The sequence below is a fragment of the Thamnophis sirtalis genome, unplaced genomic scaffold (assembly GCF_051295495.1).
Source record: "Thamnophis sirtalis isolate CommonGarterSnake01/CBP01778 unplaced genomic scaffold, rThaSir2_p1.2 scaffold_9, whole genome shotgun sequence".
Taxonomy (NCBI): Eukaryota; Metazoa; Chordata; class Lepidosauria; order Squamata; family Natricidae; genus Thamnophis; species Thamnophis sirtalis.
In genome coordinates, this window is record NW_028261389.1 from 37,997,087 (window position 1) to 38,013,520 (window position 16,434).

The 16,434-nt window shown below is 34.1% G+C and overlaps 2 protein-coding genes across 2 annotated transcripts in view; both read left to right on the plus strand.

Annotated features, from left to right (window-relative positions):
* The first annotated feature begins 5,640 nt into the window (after nt 1-5,640).
* KERA (keratocan) lies at nt 5,641-10,522 on the plus strand. Its single transcript, XM_087722540.1, has 2 exons — nt 5,641-6,526; nt 10,356-10,522. Exons 1-2 carry the CDS (start codon nt 5,641-5,643, stop codon nt 10,520-10,522), a joined length of 1,053 nt encoding a protein of 350 aa, XP_087578666.1.
* Nucleotides 10,523-15,743: 5,221 nt separating this feature from the next.
* EPYC (epiphycan) overlaps nt 15,744-16,434 on the plus strand; it is a 138,666-nt gene continuing 137,975 nt past the window's right edge. Inside the window, 1 exon segment of the mRNA XM_087722548.1 lies at nt 15,744-15,778. Coding sequence (XP_087578674.1) covers nt 15,744-15,778 — 35 coding nt within the window.

A 16,434-nucleotide genomic window follows, 5' to 3' on the forward strand; every position in this document is an offset into this window, starting at 1 on the left:
GCATGCCTACCATCCCTGTCCTTTGTCCCCATTTATTCGTACCATTTCCTGTGTTCATGTCCATGTTTATACATACCTATTATCTCCTACACATTTGACAAACTAAAGAAATAAAAAATAAATAAATTAGCAGTTCCTTTTCAATGAGCTCTTGACAGCTGTAGGAGGAAGGGCTTTGTCTCATGCATCAGTTGCACCAGTGGTGGGTTTCAATTTTTTTTAGAACCTCTTTTGTGGGTGTGGCCTGCTTCGTGGGAGTGGCTTGCCAGTCATGTGACTGGGTGGGCATGGCCAACTTGAAAAATGTGGTGAAACTCACTTAACGACCCTCTTGCTTAGCAACCAAAATGTTGGCTCAGAAACTCTGACATTTGAAGCACACAAGTCTTAAACTTGTCAAGTTACAAGACACTTGCACCCCTAACCCTTTACAAAAAAAACCCCAGGGATGTTCAAACTTGACAACTTTAAGACTTTAAGATTTAGATAGGATTCTTAGAGGTGGGCAGGGTGATTGGTGAGCCAGCCAATCAGTGAGTGGCAGGCGGGGTAAGCGTGGTGCAGACGGGTGGGGGGAGGGAGCTGGAACTGGTTCTAAATGGCACGGTAGATTTGTGGAACCTCTTCTATAGAAGAGGTTAGAACTGACAGGAACCTGCACCCAGTTTTCTCACAGTCACTTATATCTTAGTTACATGTGCTTGGATTACTGAAAAATATTTAAAACTATAGCTGGTATAAAATTGATGACCTGGGCAGGTACAGCTATCCTGATACTTTCAAGTGATGCAGTACTTTGGAAGCTGCATTGTTGCCATTTGGCTTTGGCTTGAATCATGTTTAGATATGTTCAAGGTCAGTTTATTTAAGGGCTTGCTTTGTCCAATATTCATCTACCTGACTGATTATAGCCAATTGGATCAGTTGTCTCCAGTTTTTCTCTACAAGATCATCATTTGATGGTAGGACGGGAAAGCACAGACAAAATAAACCAATTAAGGTATAGCTGACTCCTTCTCTTCCCAAAAAGCTTGGATAATTCTCCAGTCTTTTTGAATAAACAATCTTTCCTTTTCAGTCACTAGTCAGATGTTTCTAATCTGATGACAATCAAATGTTTGTTTGTAACTTGCTAATGTATAAATATTGGTTCTGGCCATGAAAGTTTCATTAAGCAATTAGGAATAATTAAGAGCTTCTGTGAATGGAATTCATTAAAGGAGCAGAGATGAAAAAGCTATGGGATGACTCAGCAGGTTCATTGAAATCATACCTTTCTCAATAGAAAATCCAGCTGAAAGAGGGTCTAAGGATAACTACACATCTTTCTAATCCTAATTATTGAATGTTAGGCTTCTTAAAGGACTTTGAACATTAATTTGCTTCTGAAATGGGCTAATAATTTTGTCTATCTGCAGGCTATAACTACTGAATAAAATAAGCAAAAAAATCAGATGCCATATTATGTTAAGAATTACAATGAAATTATTTTTCAGAGAAAACTGATCAAAATGAGAGAAACATAACTGATAAAGTTTGCACATAACTGTTCATTTCCAATTAACCTTTATTCCTCCCTCTTATTTTTCTAATTGACAGTAGAGGCTTTAGAGTTGTTTTACAGAACATACGTTTGTTGTACACAGATTTATCCAAACAAATAAAATGAAAAAACAAACAAAACAGGATGGCTAAAAAGGTGTTTGTCAGACCATAATTTTACTGAAGATGAAAAAGGTTACCATTTAAATTACAGCCTTTAGGTATTCAGTGGTGGGATTTAAATAATTTAACAAACGGTTCTCTGCCCTAATGATTTCTTCCAACAACCAGTTCACCAAATTGCTCAGAAACTTAACAACCGGTTTCCCAAAGTGGTGTGAACTGGCTAAATCCTACCACTAGTATTCTCCAATAGAAGACAGCATAGTAATGGCAGCAGAAGCACTGAAAGATTGTATTTTCATGGGACTTTAATTAACTTGGTACATTTCAAAGTATTTATCTTTAAAACTGAATTATTAAAGCTTTAAGTTCCCTGAAATTTACTACATAGCATACTCATAACTGCATTTATTTGAAATTCAGTGTTAAAACTTTGAATAAAGAATTTAGATGTGCCTGAAAGATAACTTTTTCTCCAAAAAAATTATTTTTTAATCAAAAGATCATCATATCATTATGAGTACAAAAAGGACACATATAAGAATTTTGGTGTGTGTGTGTGTGTGTGTGTGTGTGTGTTTGTGTTTGTGTGAGAGGTCTACCTCAACTTATTTTTCTAAGCCCACACAACTCCCAAGCAAGCATAGAATGAACTGGTTCTTTTAAGGAACTACTTACAGGTGCAATGAGAGTGCCAACTTTTACCTTTGAAACTGAATCCTGTGGATTTTCTATCTTATTCAGGACTGACCAGCTGGTTCTTTGATACTCTTACTACAGTAACTGTAATTAAATCCATAATCAAAAGGATCTTATTCTATTTCAATTGTGCAATTCCACATTCACTTATTTTTTTTCTTTCTTTCTTGGTTATATGCATTTACATATTCAAAAATTGTTAATATTTTCAACTCCAATTAGATTCCAGCTGGCATCATGTTCAATCCTTCCTTTTCTTTATAAATTTACTGTATAAATTAGAGATCTTAAGACAATAGGCATCCTCTATCATCCTCTATCATTCTCTTCCTTATTTTGAACTTCTTCATTTTAAAAATTTATAAGAAGAATAATCAGGTGTTCTGCTAGTCTTAATATTTTCCATATTATGCTATATTGTTAAAGAATTTGCCAATGAAACAAAAGTAAACTTCTTTCTTATATTCCCTTATTTTTCATTGTCTATTTAATACTCTCCATTTCATTTGACATTTTTCTTTCCATGTATGACTTTATTCAGCATAAGCAAAACTCTTTTTTCGTGATAAATTAGCAAGTGATTGAATAATTGCTCTTTCTCTTTCTTCTCCCCTTTTGTGATAATAGCATACATCTTTTCCACTTTCTAGGCTACTCAGTTTAATCCATATTTTCCATATTGTTGACACAGAGATGTTAGCATTCTATTTTCTATTTTCCTGCAACTTTTATGACCAGTAAGATTTATGGAAATTTTGATGTGAAAGTTGCACAGACTGAATATGGATTGGATTCTCTATCTATATCATAATGCAAAGGTTTCTCAGAAGGTTGCAAAATGCTTATATGATATTTTGGTATCACTATAACTGAACAGATATCATGTTTTTATAATGTCAGTCTCATGATGAAAGGAGATAGTAGAAGGAATTAAATTCAGTGCCTCTGTGGAGAGGCATTGGCTATTGCAAGCACTGGTTACATAAGAATCCAGTAGCCAATAAGGCATTTTCAAAAGTTAATTAAAGTAGATCTTCATGATGTTGAAGCCGATTCCACAAAACTCTGTTCCTTCTTCTCAACAACTACTGATGAAACATGTAGGCCATTTTGCTTGTTTGCTCTTCAGGTGCTAGATCAAGTGCTCTGTCATGAAAACCTAGAGCTGCTACAAGTCTAGGTTGATTGTACTAAATGAGATGATGAATCCATGCTTCACTCAATGAGACTCATAAGGTTATATAAGTATCTCTTACCCTACATCAGGGTGTCAAACTCAAGGCCCGGGTGCTTAAATGTGGCCTCCTGGACTGGGCTGGAACTAGCAAAGGACCAGCTCACAGTACCTGTGACAGCCAAAATGACTGGGGGGCTCACATGGTTTCCTCTTGCCCTGTTTTGCCTGGCAGCATGCTGCAGGAGGCATCCGTCCCATCTCCCCACTCTGGCCAGCCCGTGGAGAACTATAATGCTGATCTGGGCCTCAAAGAAATCCCCCTGCCCTACCTCATCAGCTGAATCAGCCAATGAAAAAGACAGATTTTCTGGAATGTTGATCTGGTTATGCTAATAGTAATGACTTTTGGTCCTATCTCTTCTTCCTTCCATGTGTCATACCCTTAGTTGGAAAACCAGATGTAAAGAAATTAAAATGATTTAAGATAAAAAATATAAATAGTGATTGTAAAAGAAAAATTTAGAATATGTGACAAAGTTTTAATCCTAGAAAATGTCCTTATTTTGGAGACAAGAAATTTTTCTTGTTCATGGAAAGTACAAGAATTGTATCAAACTCTTCCAATAGTAGCAAACATATTTCATCAAGATTTCTGAATTGTCTTCTCTAGTCTTCCTAATCAAGAATAATATCTGTAAAAGCATTCCTGCATCTGTTTTTGATCAAAATCAAATAAAAGGTTTCCACGGGAACAGATGGCACTAGTTTGAATACTTTGTTCTCTAATTGGAGTAGCTTGAAAATGAATGCAAATATCTGAATGTATCTGCATTAATATTACTGATTTCTACTACAATCACTCCATTATTTTAAACTTGAGTTTAGTATTTACTGGGAATGACTCCAAAGGCATCTTGATGGGAAATACAGAATTTCCTGTATTATATTGTGTAGGTGCTGAGGTAAGAAGTTATTTTAGGGGTTAAATTTGTAGTCACTGATGCACACACACACACACACATATATATGAGGTTGTATTCATAAAACACTGCCTGTTGCCTGATCAACTCATTTACTATAGTCTAGCAACAGTTATCATAGAAAGAAGAGAATCCAAGCTGAGGTAAGTTAGAATCTGAAACAGTGTTAAATTAGAAAAAATAATCAGGTATTTGGAGTGATGTATCTGTATATTTTAGACTTGAATGCTATAAATTTCTGAGAAATGAAACTACAACTAGTTTTGGAAGGAAAGTTATTTGTTTTTAATGATTTTTCAGGTGCCTCCTGTACCAAACCTGTACAGGAAAATGTTGGGAATGTTTATGTACCAGAAGGAAATGCAAAATTAATATTAATAAATTAATAAATTACAGTATTCCCTCAAAATTATTTAGCCTCCCTCTGTGTTTTTCCCTGAGTTTATATACCAAGAAATTTTGAAGGTTATTATCCATCAATTTCAAAGCCTATCAAAACATTGTGATGTTGGATTTCATGTTGTAGAGGAGCAGTATAGAAAGACAGCCAGCCCCCAACTCCCTGCACAACCATACAGAATGCAAATTATTGTTTTCCTGTTTCTTTAATAATCCCTTTAATTTTCAACATTAATATTGTTTGTTATTAATAAATGTACTTAGAACATTTCAGTATATATTTTTCCAGCTGGTCTCTCCTTTTTTAAATACTTATTTGTATCAATCAAGATCCTTATAATTTCAGATGTATTATTGAGAATTGTACAAATGCTACCATATAATAGAAAATTGGCTTGTAGGGCAGAATAAACTTGTATGGTATCAGTTAGTGAATCAAACTTATCTAAAGTTTCTTTTAAATAAATATTGACTGTGGATGCAGCTTAGTTGAGTAGAAACTTATAAGGACTCTAGACAAATCAGTTGCAGTGTGCTCTACTAAGCAATACTTCTGAAAATAAATGTTGGGGTATGGAACAGATAGAGATGATATAATACTATATTTTACTCTTATGAGAATACATTCAAATTTTATTATAAAATTAATGTTTTGTTGCTGGAAACAAAAGATACAGGTGTAGTGTGTAACTTCATTTTGCCCTCTTTTTAAGGTAAACTATGAATATAATATTTTGTTCCAGCCTTTTGGTATCCTTCTTAGCCAATATCGTGTGGACTCGCACTATCAGAACAATGGAGGATGAATCTGATCCATACAACTGGTTGTTTTATACCTTTGAGTGTCCACAAGAATGTGTCTGTCCTCCAAACTTTCCAAATGCTTTATACTGTGATAGCAAGGCAATTAAAGAAATACCTGCCATCCCACCGGGTATCTGGTACCTCTATCTCCAAAACAATCTCATTGAAACAATTACAGAGAAGTCTTTTGCGAATGCCACCCAACTAAAATGGATAAATCTGAACAATAACAAAATCACTACCAATGGAATTGAAAAAGGTGCATTTAACAATTTAAAAAGTTTACTCTACTTGTACCTGGAAGACAACTATTTAGAAGAAGTGCCAGATCCCCTGCCAAGAAGTCTTGAACAATTGCGTTTAGCAAGAAACAAAATCGGGATAATCCCTCAAGGTGTCTTCAATAATTTGGAAAACCTAACTATGTTAGACTTACATCAAAACAAACTGTTGGACAACACTCTGTCAAACAACACCTTCCAAGGACTGAGCAGTCTCATGCAACTTAATGTTGCTCAAAATTCCCTTACAAAAATGCCACCAATTCTTCCTGCTAATGTGAACCAGCTTTTTCTGGACAGTAATTCTATTGAAACAATACCAGACAATTATTTTGATGCAATGCTCAGATTAGTTTCCCTACGGCTGAACCACAATAAATTAACTGATGGAGGCATACCAAGCAAAGTCTTTAATATTTCATCCCTTCTTGATCTTCAGCTATCGTACAATGAACTCACCATAATCCCAGATATCAGTATCCATCTTGAGCATCTTCATCTTGATAACAACAGAATCAATAGTAAGTGTATATGGTCCATGCTTTTGCAGGAACTCTATTTTCCCACTATTTACATAAATTTGCCATCTGTACTTACATGTAAGTACATTTGTACTTAGAAGTCTCTCTTCTGAATAATATGCATTGGATTATGTTTCATATAGCAGCATAAAAAGGCAGCATTTTGAAATTGTTCACATGTATCATTATACCTTATCATTATTTATATATTTATTCATTAGTTTTCAAGGTAGCCCAAACATTCTGTGTGTCTCGTGTATGTATGTATGTATGTATGTATGTATGTATGTATATATATATATATTAGATTTTTACAACCCCTGGTAAACCCCAATTATGGGAGGAAGCTAACTGCTTCCATCATCTGTCAATCGGCTCGTCACAAGAGTCCATCACGACAGAAACCCAATATTTTTACTGTTGCCTTTGTTATATTTGTGGTTTTTTTATTTGTGCTGATAAATAAATAAAGGGAGACTAGTATAGATCTATTTCAAGCTATTTAGCTCTCATCAGCTAGCCATACCCTTACCCTTAGCCCAGGTTCAAATCCCAGTAAGGGTATGGCTAGCTGATGAGAGCTAAATAGCTTGAAATAGATCTATACTAGTCTCCCTTTATTTATTTATCAGCACAAATAAAAAAATAAAAATAAAAAAAATAAAAAAAACACAAATATAACAAAGGCAACAGTAAAAATATTGGGTTTCTGTCGTGATGGACTCTTGTGACGAGATATATATACCAGTGCTCATACAAAGCCATACAAATAACAAACAAATAATTGTCAAAATACTCGAATGCCAGGCATCAGGAAAAGCAAGTTTTGGGAGAATTCAGAATATTTGATGTATGTATCTCAGATGGGATGCTGTTGCCATGTTAGAGGAGGCATTTTCATCCTTGGTTATGCCAAATAACAATGTTTAACTTGAGGCATCCAAACACACCCACTTTGTGACAATTATACTAAATGGGTAGAAACTATTAGAAGCATACATTCCATCAAAGAACTAAACCCTATGCAATGAAGTGCTTTATAAATGACAACCAGTATCTTAAATTGCACTGGGAAGCCAAGTCATAATCCATGCAGCTCTCTAAGTAGTGATGAGAATGGGTATAACAAGAATTTTCTGTCATTGCCTATGTCACTGCCTATTGAATCACTTGTAATTTTGTATGGTTTTCAAAGGCAGTCCCATATACATTTCAATAGTCACATCAGAAATTGAATAGGGCATAACTGATGGTCTGAAGGACCTCTAAATTGAAAAAAAGGTTGCAGAATTGCTGTGCATGGCAGACCTATACAAAGGCCCTTCTGGACTTCTTTAAGCAAGATCTCAAAGCAGGAGAGCTCCCAAATTGTGTACTATGTCATGAATGCCAAAGTGCACCTCATCCAAGAACAGTATTTCTTGTACTACTATAGTGATACCCACGAAGTGCCAATCTAGGGAGCCCCAAACACCACAGACACGCAATCTTGACAGGATTGAGCATGAGTCTGTTCTTCTTAGCTTCCTTCTGAACAGCTTCCAACACTAGATAAATTCACGGACAGCTTCCCCTGCGCAGCCATGTAGTCTGTATTAATTGGTATATACAATGGGTGTCAAACTTGCTTTGTCACATTGCCATCACATGATGTTTCATGATGCTTTCCCCTTTGCGGAGCTGGGGTGGGTGTGGCCTGTGTGTGATGTATCCAGCCCGAGAGCCATCAGTTTGACACCCTGGTATATACAATTAATACAATATGATGATACTAGATTCTGAACTTACGAATAACATTACCAAGCAGTTTTATGCAAATGTTAAATGGAGAGAGGGTAAGAACATTTATCCCATTAGTGAGGGATTATGGGCACAATCTTTTCCCTATTCAATGCCAATTAAAACTAATTACTGAGGAAGGAAGCAAATCAGTGCAGCACAGATTCCCCAATTCCAACTCTCAAGCTAGTCAGAAGGATGCCATAGCCAATGTAATCAAAACACACTGAGAGTACAATAATAATATGAGAATGAATATACTACTTCTATCCCAGCACCGCAAAAGGTAATCGAACATATAATAATAGCCATAAAGGGAAGATTGGAAACCGGACAGTAAATATCTCCAGTGGCAAACCTCATGATGGTCCCTTGAGATGGGCCCACCTCCTTCAAGGTCAAAGTGATCATTTCTGCCCTCAAAGAGGCTGACATTATTGCATGGGTCTCCTACCAGGTCATCTTCCCATGAGAGGTCTGGATATAATAAACAGGTAGATGAAGTCACAGTTCAGAGGATCTTATTCACCTCATTGTAAACAATTGTAAGCAGAATCAAATTCAGCCAATTAGCATCATAAGACTGTCCTAGTGGCTCACTTTGTCTCTCCAATCAGAATCCAACTCCAAGTGAAATAATTAGAATGGATAACTAAAAAAAATGCTTATTTAATCAGAACTAGCCAGAAATCAGACATACAAATTATGTAGGATTATTTGATGTATTTTATCTATTGAAATGTCTATCACTACAACAATACAAGAACTAATTAGATAATCATGATGAATGCTACTCAGTATTCACAACAAAGTTTTGTCTACTCAAACTAGGAAGAGACATCAGAATAATAGTAATAATGGGATAATTTGATAGATGGATGCCAAATCCAATCTAAACATTTGATTGACTGTGCGACCAAACAAAATAATAATATCATCAAACAACATCTGGTTATCCTAGGTCCCTGGGAAGGACTTGATAGGAGAGTAAATACACTAAATGCAGTCTAAGCATCTGGCTGCTGTGCAGCCAACCATAATGGTATATTAAATTGATATGCCATCTGACTCCCAGTAACTCTGAGAATATTCTATCCTTTTTAATGTGAATATAAAGTAATAGGATGAGCATCAAATGGTTGAATCTTATGACAAGCAGAGATATCAACTCTAAAGTTTAGTAGTAGATAAATAAATGGGATGGGGGTTGGAGACAAAGTCCCGATCTGTATAATTCTCTGATATTTGCCCTTTGTAGCCCTCTTTAAAAGATGCAAAGAAAGGAAGAAATTAAATATTAAATTAAATGTGCCTCTGCATTAACCTCCCCTTTATCAGTGACTTCACTTTGATTACAATTCTTAGATTTATTTATTAAATTTACATATCATCCTGATTCCCAACAACTCTAAGCAGATAGATGGATGGATGGATGGATGGATGGATGGATGGATGGATGGATGGATGGATGGATGGATGGATGGGATGGGATGGGATGGATGGAGCTATTTAGGGAGATTGAGAACTCCTGCAATTTATTGCAAGTGCAGCTTAAAAAAACGAAGTAACTCGGTTAAGCTTGACTCCTTGGCAAAAATCAGAAGTGATTTTTAAACTGTCAATATTTCAACTTCTACCTGTAGTCTTTATCTAAAGATTAGAACCTATTTTTTGTAAATTTCCCATCCAAATTCTAACCAGATTTGACCCTGTTTAGCTTTTGAGCCTAGACAAGGCCAGCCAGATGCTGTTGTCTGCTGAGGCAAAAAACAAACAAACCTCTCAAACATCTTTATAACTTCAGAAATGACATTGACAGTACCTTGCCACTTAATTGATGGTTTACCAGCATAACATCTCTATTTTATTATCTTTCTCACCTTCCATAAACGAAAGAAGAACACCATGTTGACTGATGGTCTTACTGACTCCTGAGAAATGCAATTAATAATAATAATATTCCAAAGTATCAATAGCTTTTACCTAGTAATCTAATAAATTTATTATTAGTAACTTTTCACATATTTATTTCGTGTTGTTGTTTTTTTAGGTCTTAATGGAACTCAAGTATGTCCAATTCCTATCCCGGGAGATTATGTTTATGAGAGAAATTTACCACAGCTTCGTTATCTCCGCTTGGATGGCAATGGAATCAAACCCCCAATTCCATTGGACCTCATGTTGTGCTTCCGTCTCCTTCAGGCTCTTGTTATTTAAAGACTACTTTGTGATATAATGATTTAATGATCTTTGCTGGCAATTGACTTGTTACACTTTCCATATATTTTGTAACATTTTTTAAAAAGTTCCTGCAATATTGAAATATTTTCTATTTTTTTCCTAGTAACTCCTTTACTTTAAATTTCAGAGATGGATTCTAAGGGCCAGAAATATTAGTTTAAAACAGCTTTTGTTGTGGTATATTGTATGCATTTTGGCCTGGATATTCAGGAATTGTGTTTTGACCTATGTTAAGCAATAATAGTATAATCTTTATAGGTATAGTATTACAGTACTGCAAATGTCAGATTGCTGTGTTTAATTATGGAACTAACATCAGCAATCTTCCCCCTTTACTCACCATTTAAGCTGCATTATTTAAGCTCCATTATTTTACAATTAAAAAATAAGAAATACTTTTATCTATTGGGTAAAAAATGAAGATAGTTTTGTGTTTGAGCTACACATATCATTCTAGAGAATGTCATTCTATCCTTTTTAATAAAATGGTCTTCATTTCTATAGAAAAGCAAAACTTGTTTTAAGATTTACTCAAAGAGTGATGATAAGCTTTGTAAGACATTCATGTATTTGTAAACCCTGTCTTGCTGAAAACTTATTTTCTCCATATTAGTTCTGGATAGCTTAATCTATATAAAATATTGTATGTATATCAGATAGATACAGAAACACATACACATTAAATCTCTAAATATAAATAAAAGATAAGCATAGGATATAATAATAATATGGAATGGAAAATCATCAAGAATAATACTGGTCATAAAGAGGAGGAATAGACAAAATAGAAACACAAAATCAAGCAACCTGGGAGGTTACATCAGAGACTTCGTCTGACAAAATAATTTGACAAGCTTTGTACCCTTTGCCTTCTGAGTAGCAGAAACAATTCTTAGTTGTCAAGGAAAGAAAACATGAATACTAAGGACATCCTATTGTATAGTTGTTCCTTCATACTATTTACATTTAAATCAGAAAGAAGAAATTACTGAGCATGTTCCATAAAAGTGTTATCATGTAATATCTTTTTATGAATAAGCTGCAGTCTTGAACAAGCTCATTCTTTACTAACTGAATAATGACAAATTGGTGGCATGAAGATAATGATACCCAGTTAAATAGCAATACTAAGCCATATTTGGCTAATTAGGAACATAATTAAATAGATTGACCTATTAATGGGCCTGAAGGAAATCCCACAATCACAGGTTGTACTACAAACTATATGTCCATACACACATACATACATACATACATACATACATACATACATACATACATACATATGAAGAAAGAAACAGTAAATCTGTATTACGGTAAAGAATATATGTTCATATATCTAAAAAAAAAAGTCCCATAAGTCATTTTTAACCAGAAGAGAGCCTAACATTTTAAGACAAGCATTTCCAGCAGTAATAATTTATGCTTAGTTTAAATTCTGAACTCCAGTTCTTTTCAATTAATGCAAACTGTCGTACCTGCTGAATACAGAATATCATATGTTTATAAATATTGTTGCTAGATTCAAATCTCAAAATGAGCCTTGCACAAATAAAATGAATGACACTTAATTCAAAACTAACCTACCTTGAGGTTATGCAGATCTAAATGGGGGGTTTTCTAGACTGAGATTAGGATTGGTGAGCAATGTGAGATTCTGTTCACAGAACAGGTGGCATCTACAAACCGAAAAGTCTTTAATTAATGTAGCCGTAACTCCTATCTTGACCAGCACATCAGCATTCACTCATGGTTTAGTTATTTCATGTTCTGGCTGTTGCAACATACTCTACATGGGACTACCCTTGAAAACTATTTAGAAGCTACAGCTGTTCCAGAACACAATGGCATAGGTAGTTATAGTATAGCATCTCTGCTTCATGAACTGCACTTCTTATCAGTAGTTTTCTGGATATAACTCAAGATGCTGGTTATCATCTATAAAATCCTCCTGGCATATGACCTGGTTACCTGTCTTTTGCAGCTTTTATCCATCCTGGCAATTGGGCACAGTCAACCTGTGACTCACTGATTACAAACTAACACAGAAAATATTTCATTTTTTATATTGCATCACTCTAAAGTTTTTCCATTCCAGACTATCAACGTGTGTGTGTGTTTGTGTGTGTGTGTGTGTGTTGTGTGTATATAAGTAATAATTTATAAAGAAGAAAATCTTTCTAGTCATTAGGCAAGACTTATTGCTTTATTTTCAGTTGAGGACAAATGAGTCAAATGATTGACATGTCAATTTATTTTTTAAATTAGTCTGAGTTCTTTCTTTTTTCTTTTTTTATTATTGAAAATTTTAAAAAAGCTTTTACAAATATTTACCTCCCCTCTCCCACCCTCCCCGCCCAAACCCAACCCACCCAACCTTCCTTCCCCCCCCCCCGGCTTTCCAGAACAAATACAGGGTATAAATCTTTAACAAGCATATTCTATGATAAACTAAAAGAGAGTTAGTATCATCTTTCATTTGTGCTTTAACTCCTCTTTTGTTAGGCTAATTCTAAACAGATTATCTCATTCCTCACTTTTTTAGCCATAAACTATCTGGAATTTCTTAGTTTGTTACTTTTAATGTCCATTCTTGAATAGTAGGCAAATCTTCTTTCTTCCAGTATTGCGCCACCAACATTCTTGCTGCCGTTATTAAGTACAAAATCAAGTTAGTCTTGATTAAGTTAGTCTTATCCACTTGTTAAAAATATTTTGCATAATCCACCATATATGGTAATATGTAGCATCAACACAATCACATCTCCAGCATTTAGGTTGTAAATTCGGATACATGCAAGCCAGTTTTTTAGGATCTAAATGCCATCTATAAAACATCTTATAAAAATTCTCTCTCAGATTTTGGGCTTGCGTGAATTTTACATTTCTTACCCATATCTTTTCCCATGTATCCAACATTATTGGTTCTTCAAAATTTTGTGCCCACTTTATCATACGGTCTTTAACTAATTCTGTTTCAGAATCCATTTCTATTAATACATTATATAACCTTTTTATATGCATTTGACTTTGATCCCTAATTTGTTTTAGTAGATTGTCCTCATTTTGCATAATACCAATTTTCTGATCTTTTTTTCCATGTGGTCTGTACCTGTCCATACTGAAACCATGTTTGGATTGCCTTTTCCTCTTTTAGTACATTCAAAGGTTTTAACTGTAATATACCTCTTTCTATAGTAAGAAGTTGTCTATATATGGTTACATCCTCTTTTTGTGCTATACTTATGTTCTCTATTGCTCGTCTGGGAATTGCCCACATCTTATGGTTTAGTTTGTATTGATATTTTTTCCAGACACGCAATAGAGCATTCCTTAAAATATGACTTTTAAAATTCTTATCCACCTTCTTGTCATATATCAAATAAGCATGCCAACCGTATACCAAATCATGCCCTTCGATATTAAGTATTCTATCCTCTGTTGAATTGATCCAGTCACTGATTATTGATAAAACTACTGCTTCGTAGTATAGTTTTAAATTTGGCATTTTCAAGCCTCCTCTCTCACGTACATCTTGCATTATTTTAAGTTTTATTCTTGGCTTTTTCCCTGCCCATACATATTTGTTAATACCCTTCTGCCATTCAAGCAAATTTGCATCTTTTTTAAGTATTGGTATCATTTGGAAAAGAAATAGCAACTTAGGCAAGACATTCATTTTCACTGCTGCTATTCTTCCCAACATAGATAATTGTAGTTTTCCCCAATTTTTCATCTCTGCCTGTATACTATGCCATAGTGGCTCATAATTATACTTATATAGTTTCCTGTTTGAGGTTGAGATGTGAACTCCTAGATATTTAACCTTTTTAACTATTTCACATCCTGTTATTTTTTCTAAATCTTCCCTTTGATTAGTGTTCATATTTTTAACTAGGATCTTATTTTAAACCCACATACTTGGCCATATTGATTAATCATATTCATTAAAACTTTGATATATTTCCCAGGTTGGATTAAAGTTATAACCAAGTTGTCCGCAAATGCCCGTAATCTATATTCTTGATGCCTAATCTTGATTCCCTGTAAATCATCTGACCCCCGTATTTTATTCAGCAATAATTCCAAGGTTATAATAAACAATAATGGTGATAGGAGGCAACCCTGTCTTGTACCTTTCTCGATTTTAAATGGTTCTGTTAAACTTCCATTGACTATAATTTGTGTGTTTGTTCTTTTTATATTGCTTTAATTGATTGTAGAAAATATTATTATTTTTTCTTTTGAGGACATACAAAACAATTACAATAAAGAATTTACATATAAAAACCTAATATTAAAACAAATCTGTATGGTTTACTATAAATAATACAAAAGTGATTTTGTCTGTAGTTACTGTGTTTAAAGTTCACTTTTTATTGCTATATAGAAAAGAAATGGCATTAAGTATTCTAGTTTTCTGTTTGTTCTTGAAAATGGCATGAATGATGAATTAGTTATTTCAGTACAGACTTAGAAACATAATATCTTTCCTCAAAAATAAATTACACCTAACTACTCTACAAGGTTAGGCATTCAGAAGATGTTATCTGATTTGCTAAAACACCAAGACATTTCTCAGGATTTGATCTTTACCATACCATCCTCCCTCAGTCTCAGACCAGACCACAGCTGGCTAGAGTCAAATACTATCAATTCTTCATTCAACACTCAATAACTCTATGTGCCATTTGAGCAGGCAGAAGTAAAAGGTAAGCGTTCTCTTTCTTTTGTCATTTATAAGCCACTAGTTACACCTGGGAACACACACACATGCATGTACACACGCACACACACATCAAATTATATGATTATTTTTCAAACAATTTTAATTCTTTGAAAAGAGTAATAATTATAAGCATATATTTTAATTGTTTGCTTTTTAATTTGAGTTTGTGGTTTCCAAAGAAAATGTGACCTCAGCATCTCATTTAATGTTTGTACTATTTATTATCTTTGTCCAGCCACTGAAAAGATATATTTCTTTTAGTAGCATGATACCTCAAAAGAATATTCTAAATAAAGCATTGTTGAAAAGTTCAGTACAGTTAACCTTTGAATAAAAAATGAAAGTACAGAAACTTAGCTGCCTGTAGATTCTGCCTATTAGCTATTTTTTTTTAAAAAAACTGAAATACACAAGATGAAAATGAAGGCCTTCTGTTGTTTACTATTCCCATTGGAATCTCATACCTTCATGAGGAAATCTACTCCACAAAGGCCTTCTTTCAAGTATTTAATATCAGAATTTTTGAGTCAAGGCAACCTCAACAGCAGAAGTGTTTCATGAATTTCTAATATTATAAACACAGTTTATAAATGACTTCTTTAAAAAAAATAAAAGGCATGAGTGAAGTAGTCGGACATCAGATGTATCCATATTTTCCTCCCACATCAGTACTTCTTTTGTTCAGTATATGTGAATAATGAAAATGAAATTTTGTTTGTGAATGTTTATATTTTATTAAGACCCATTATGATCGGTGGTATATGAGGTGCAAATTATAAACGGAGTTAACAAAAACTGCACTGCAAAACCAATCATTACATTAAAAAAATAAAGTTAGTCAACTAAATCTAATACCTTCATGAGATTTCATGATAAACTAAATGTCAAGGAAAGAATATAAAAGTTATTGATAGGAATCATTCAAAAGAACCTACCTTTTTTGGCTGAATATCCATTATTATCAAATACTTTCATCCACCTCATTGCAGCAGCTTACCCATTTAATCATGGTTGCTATGATTATACCTGGGTAATTCTACTGAAATATAATCTTTCTGAGTTATTCTGCAGAATAATGTTAGGGGGTTAATACATGGAATTTAATTGCCTCAATCCAAATCCACTTCCAGAGATATTCAATCTCACCCTACTAATCTTC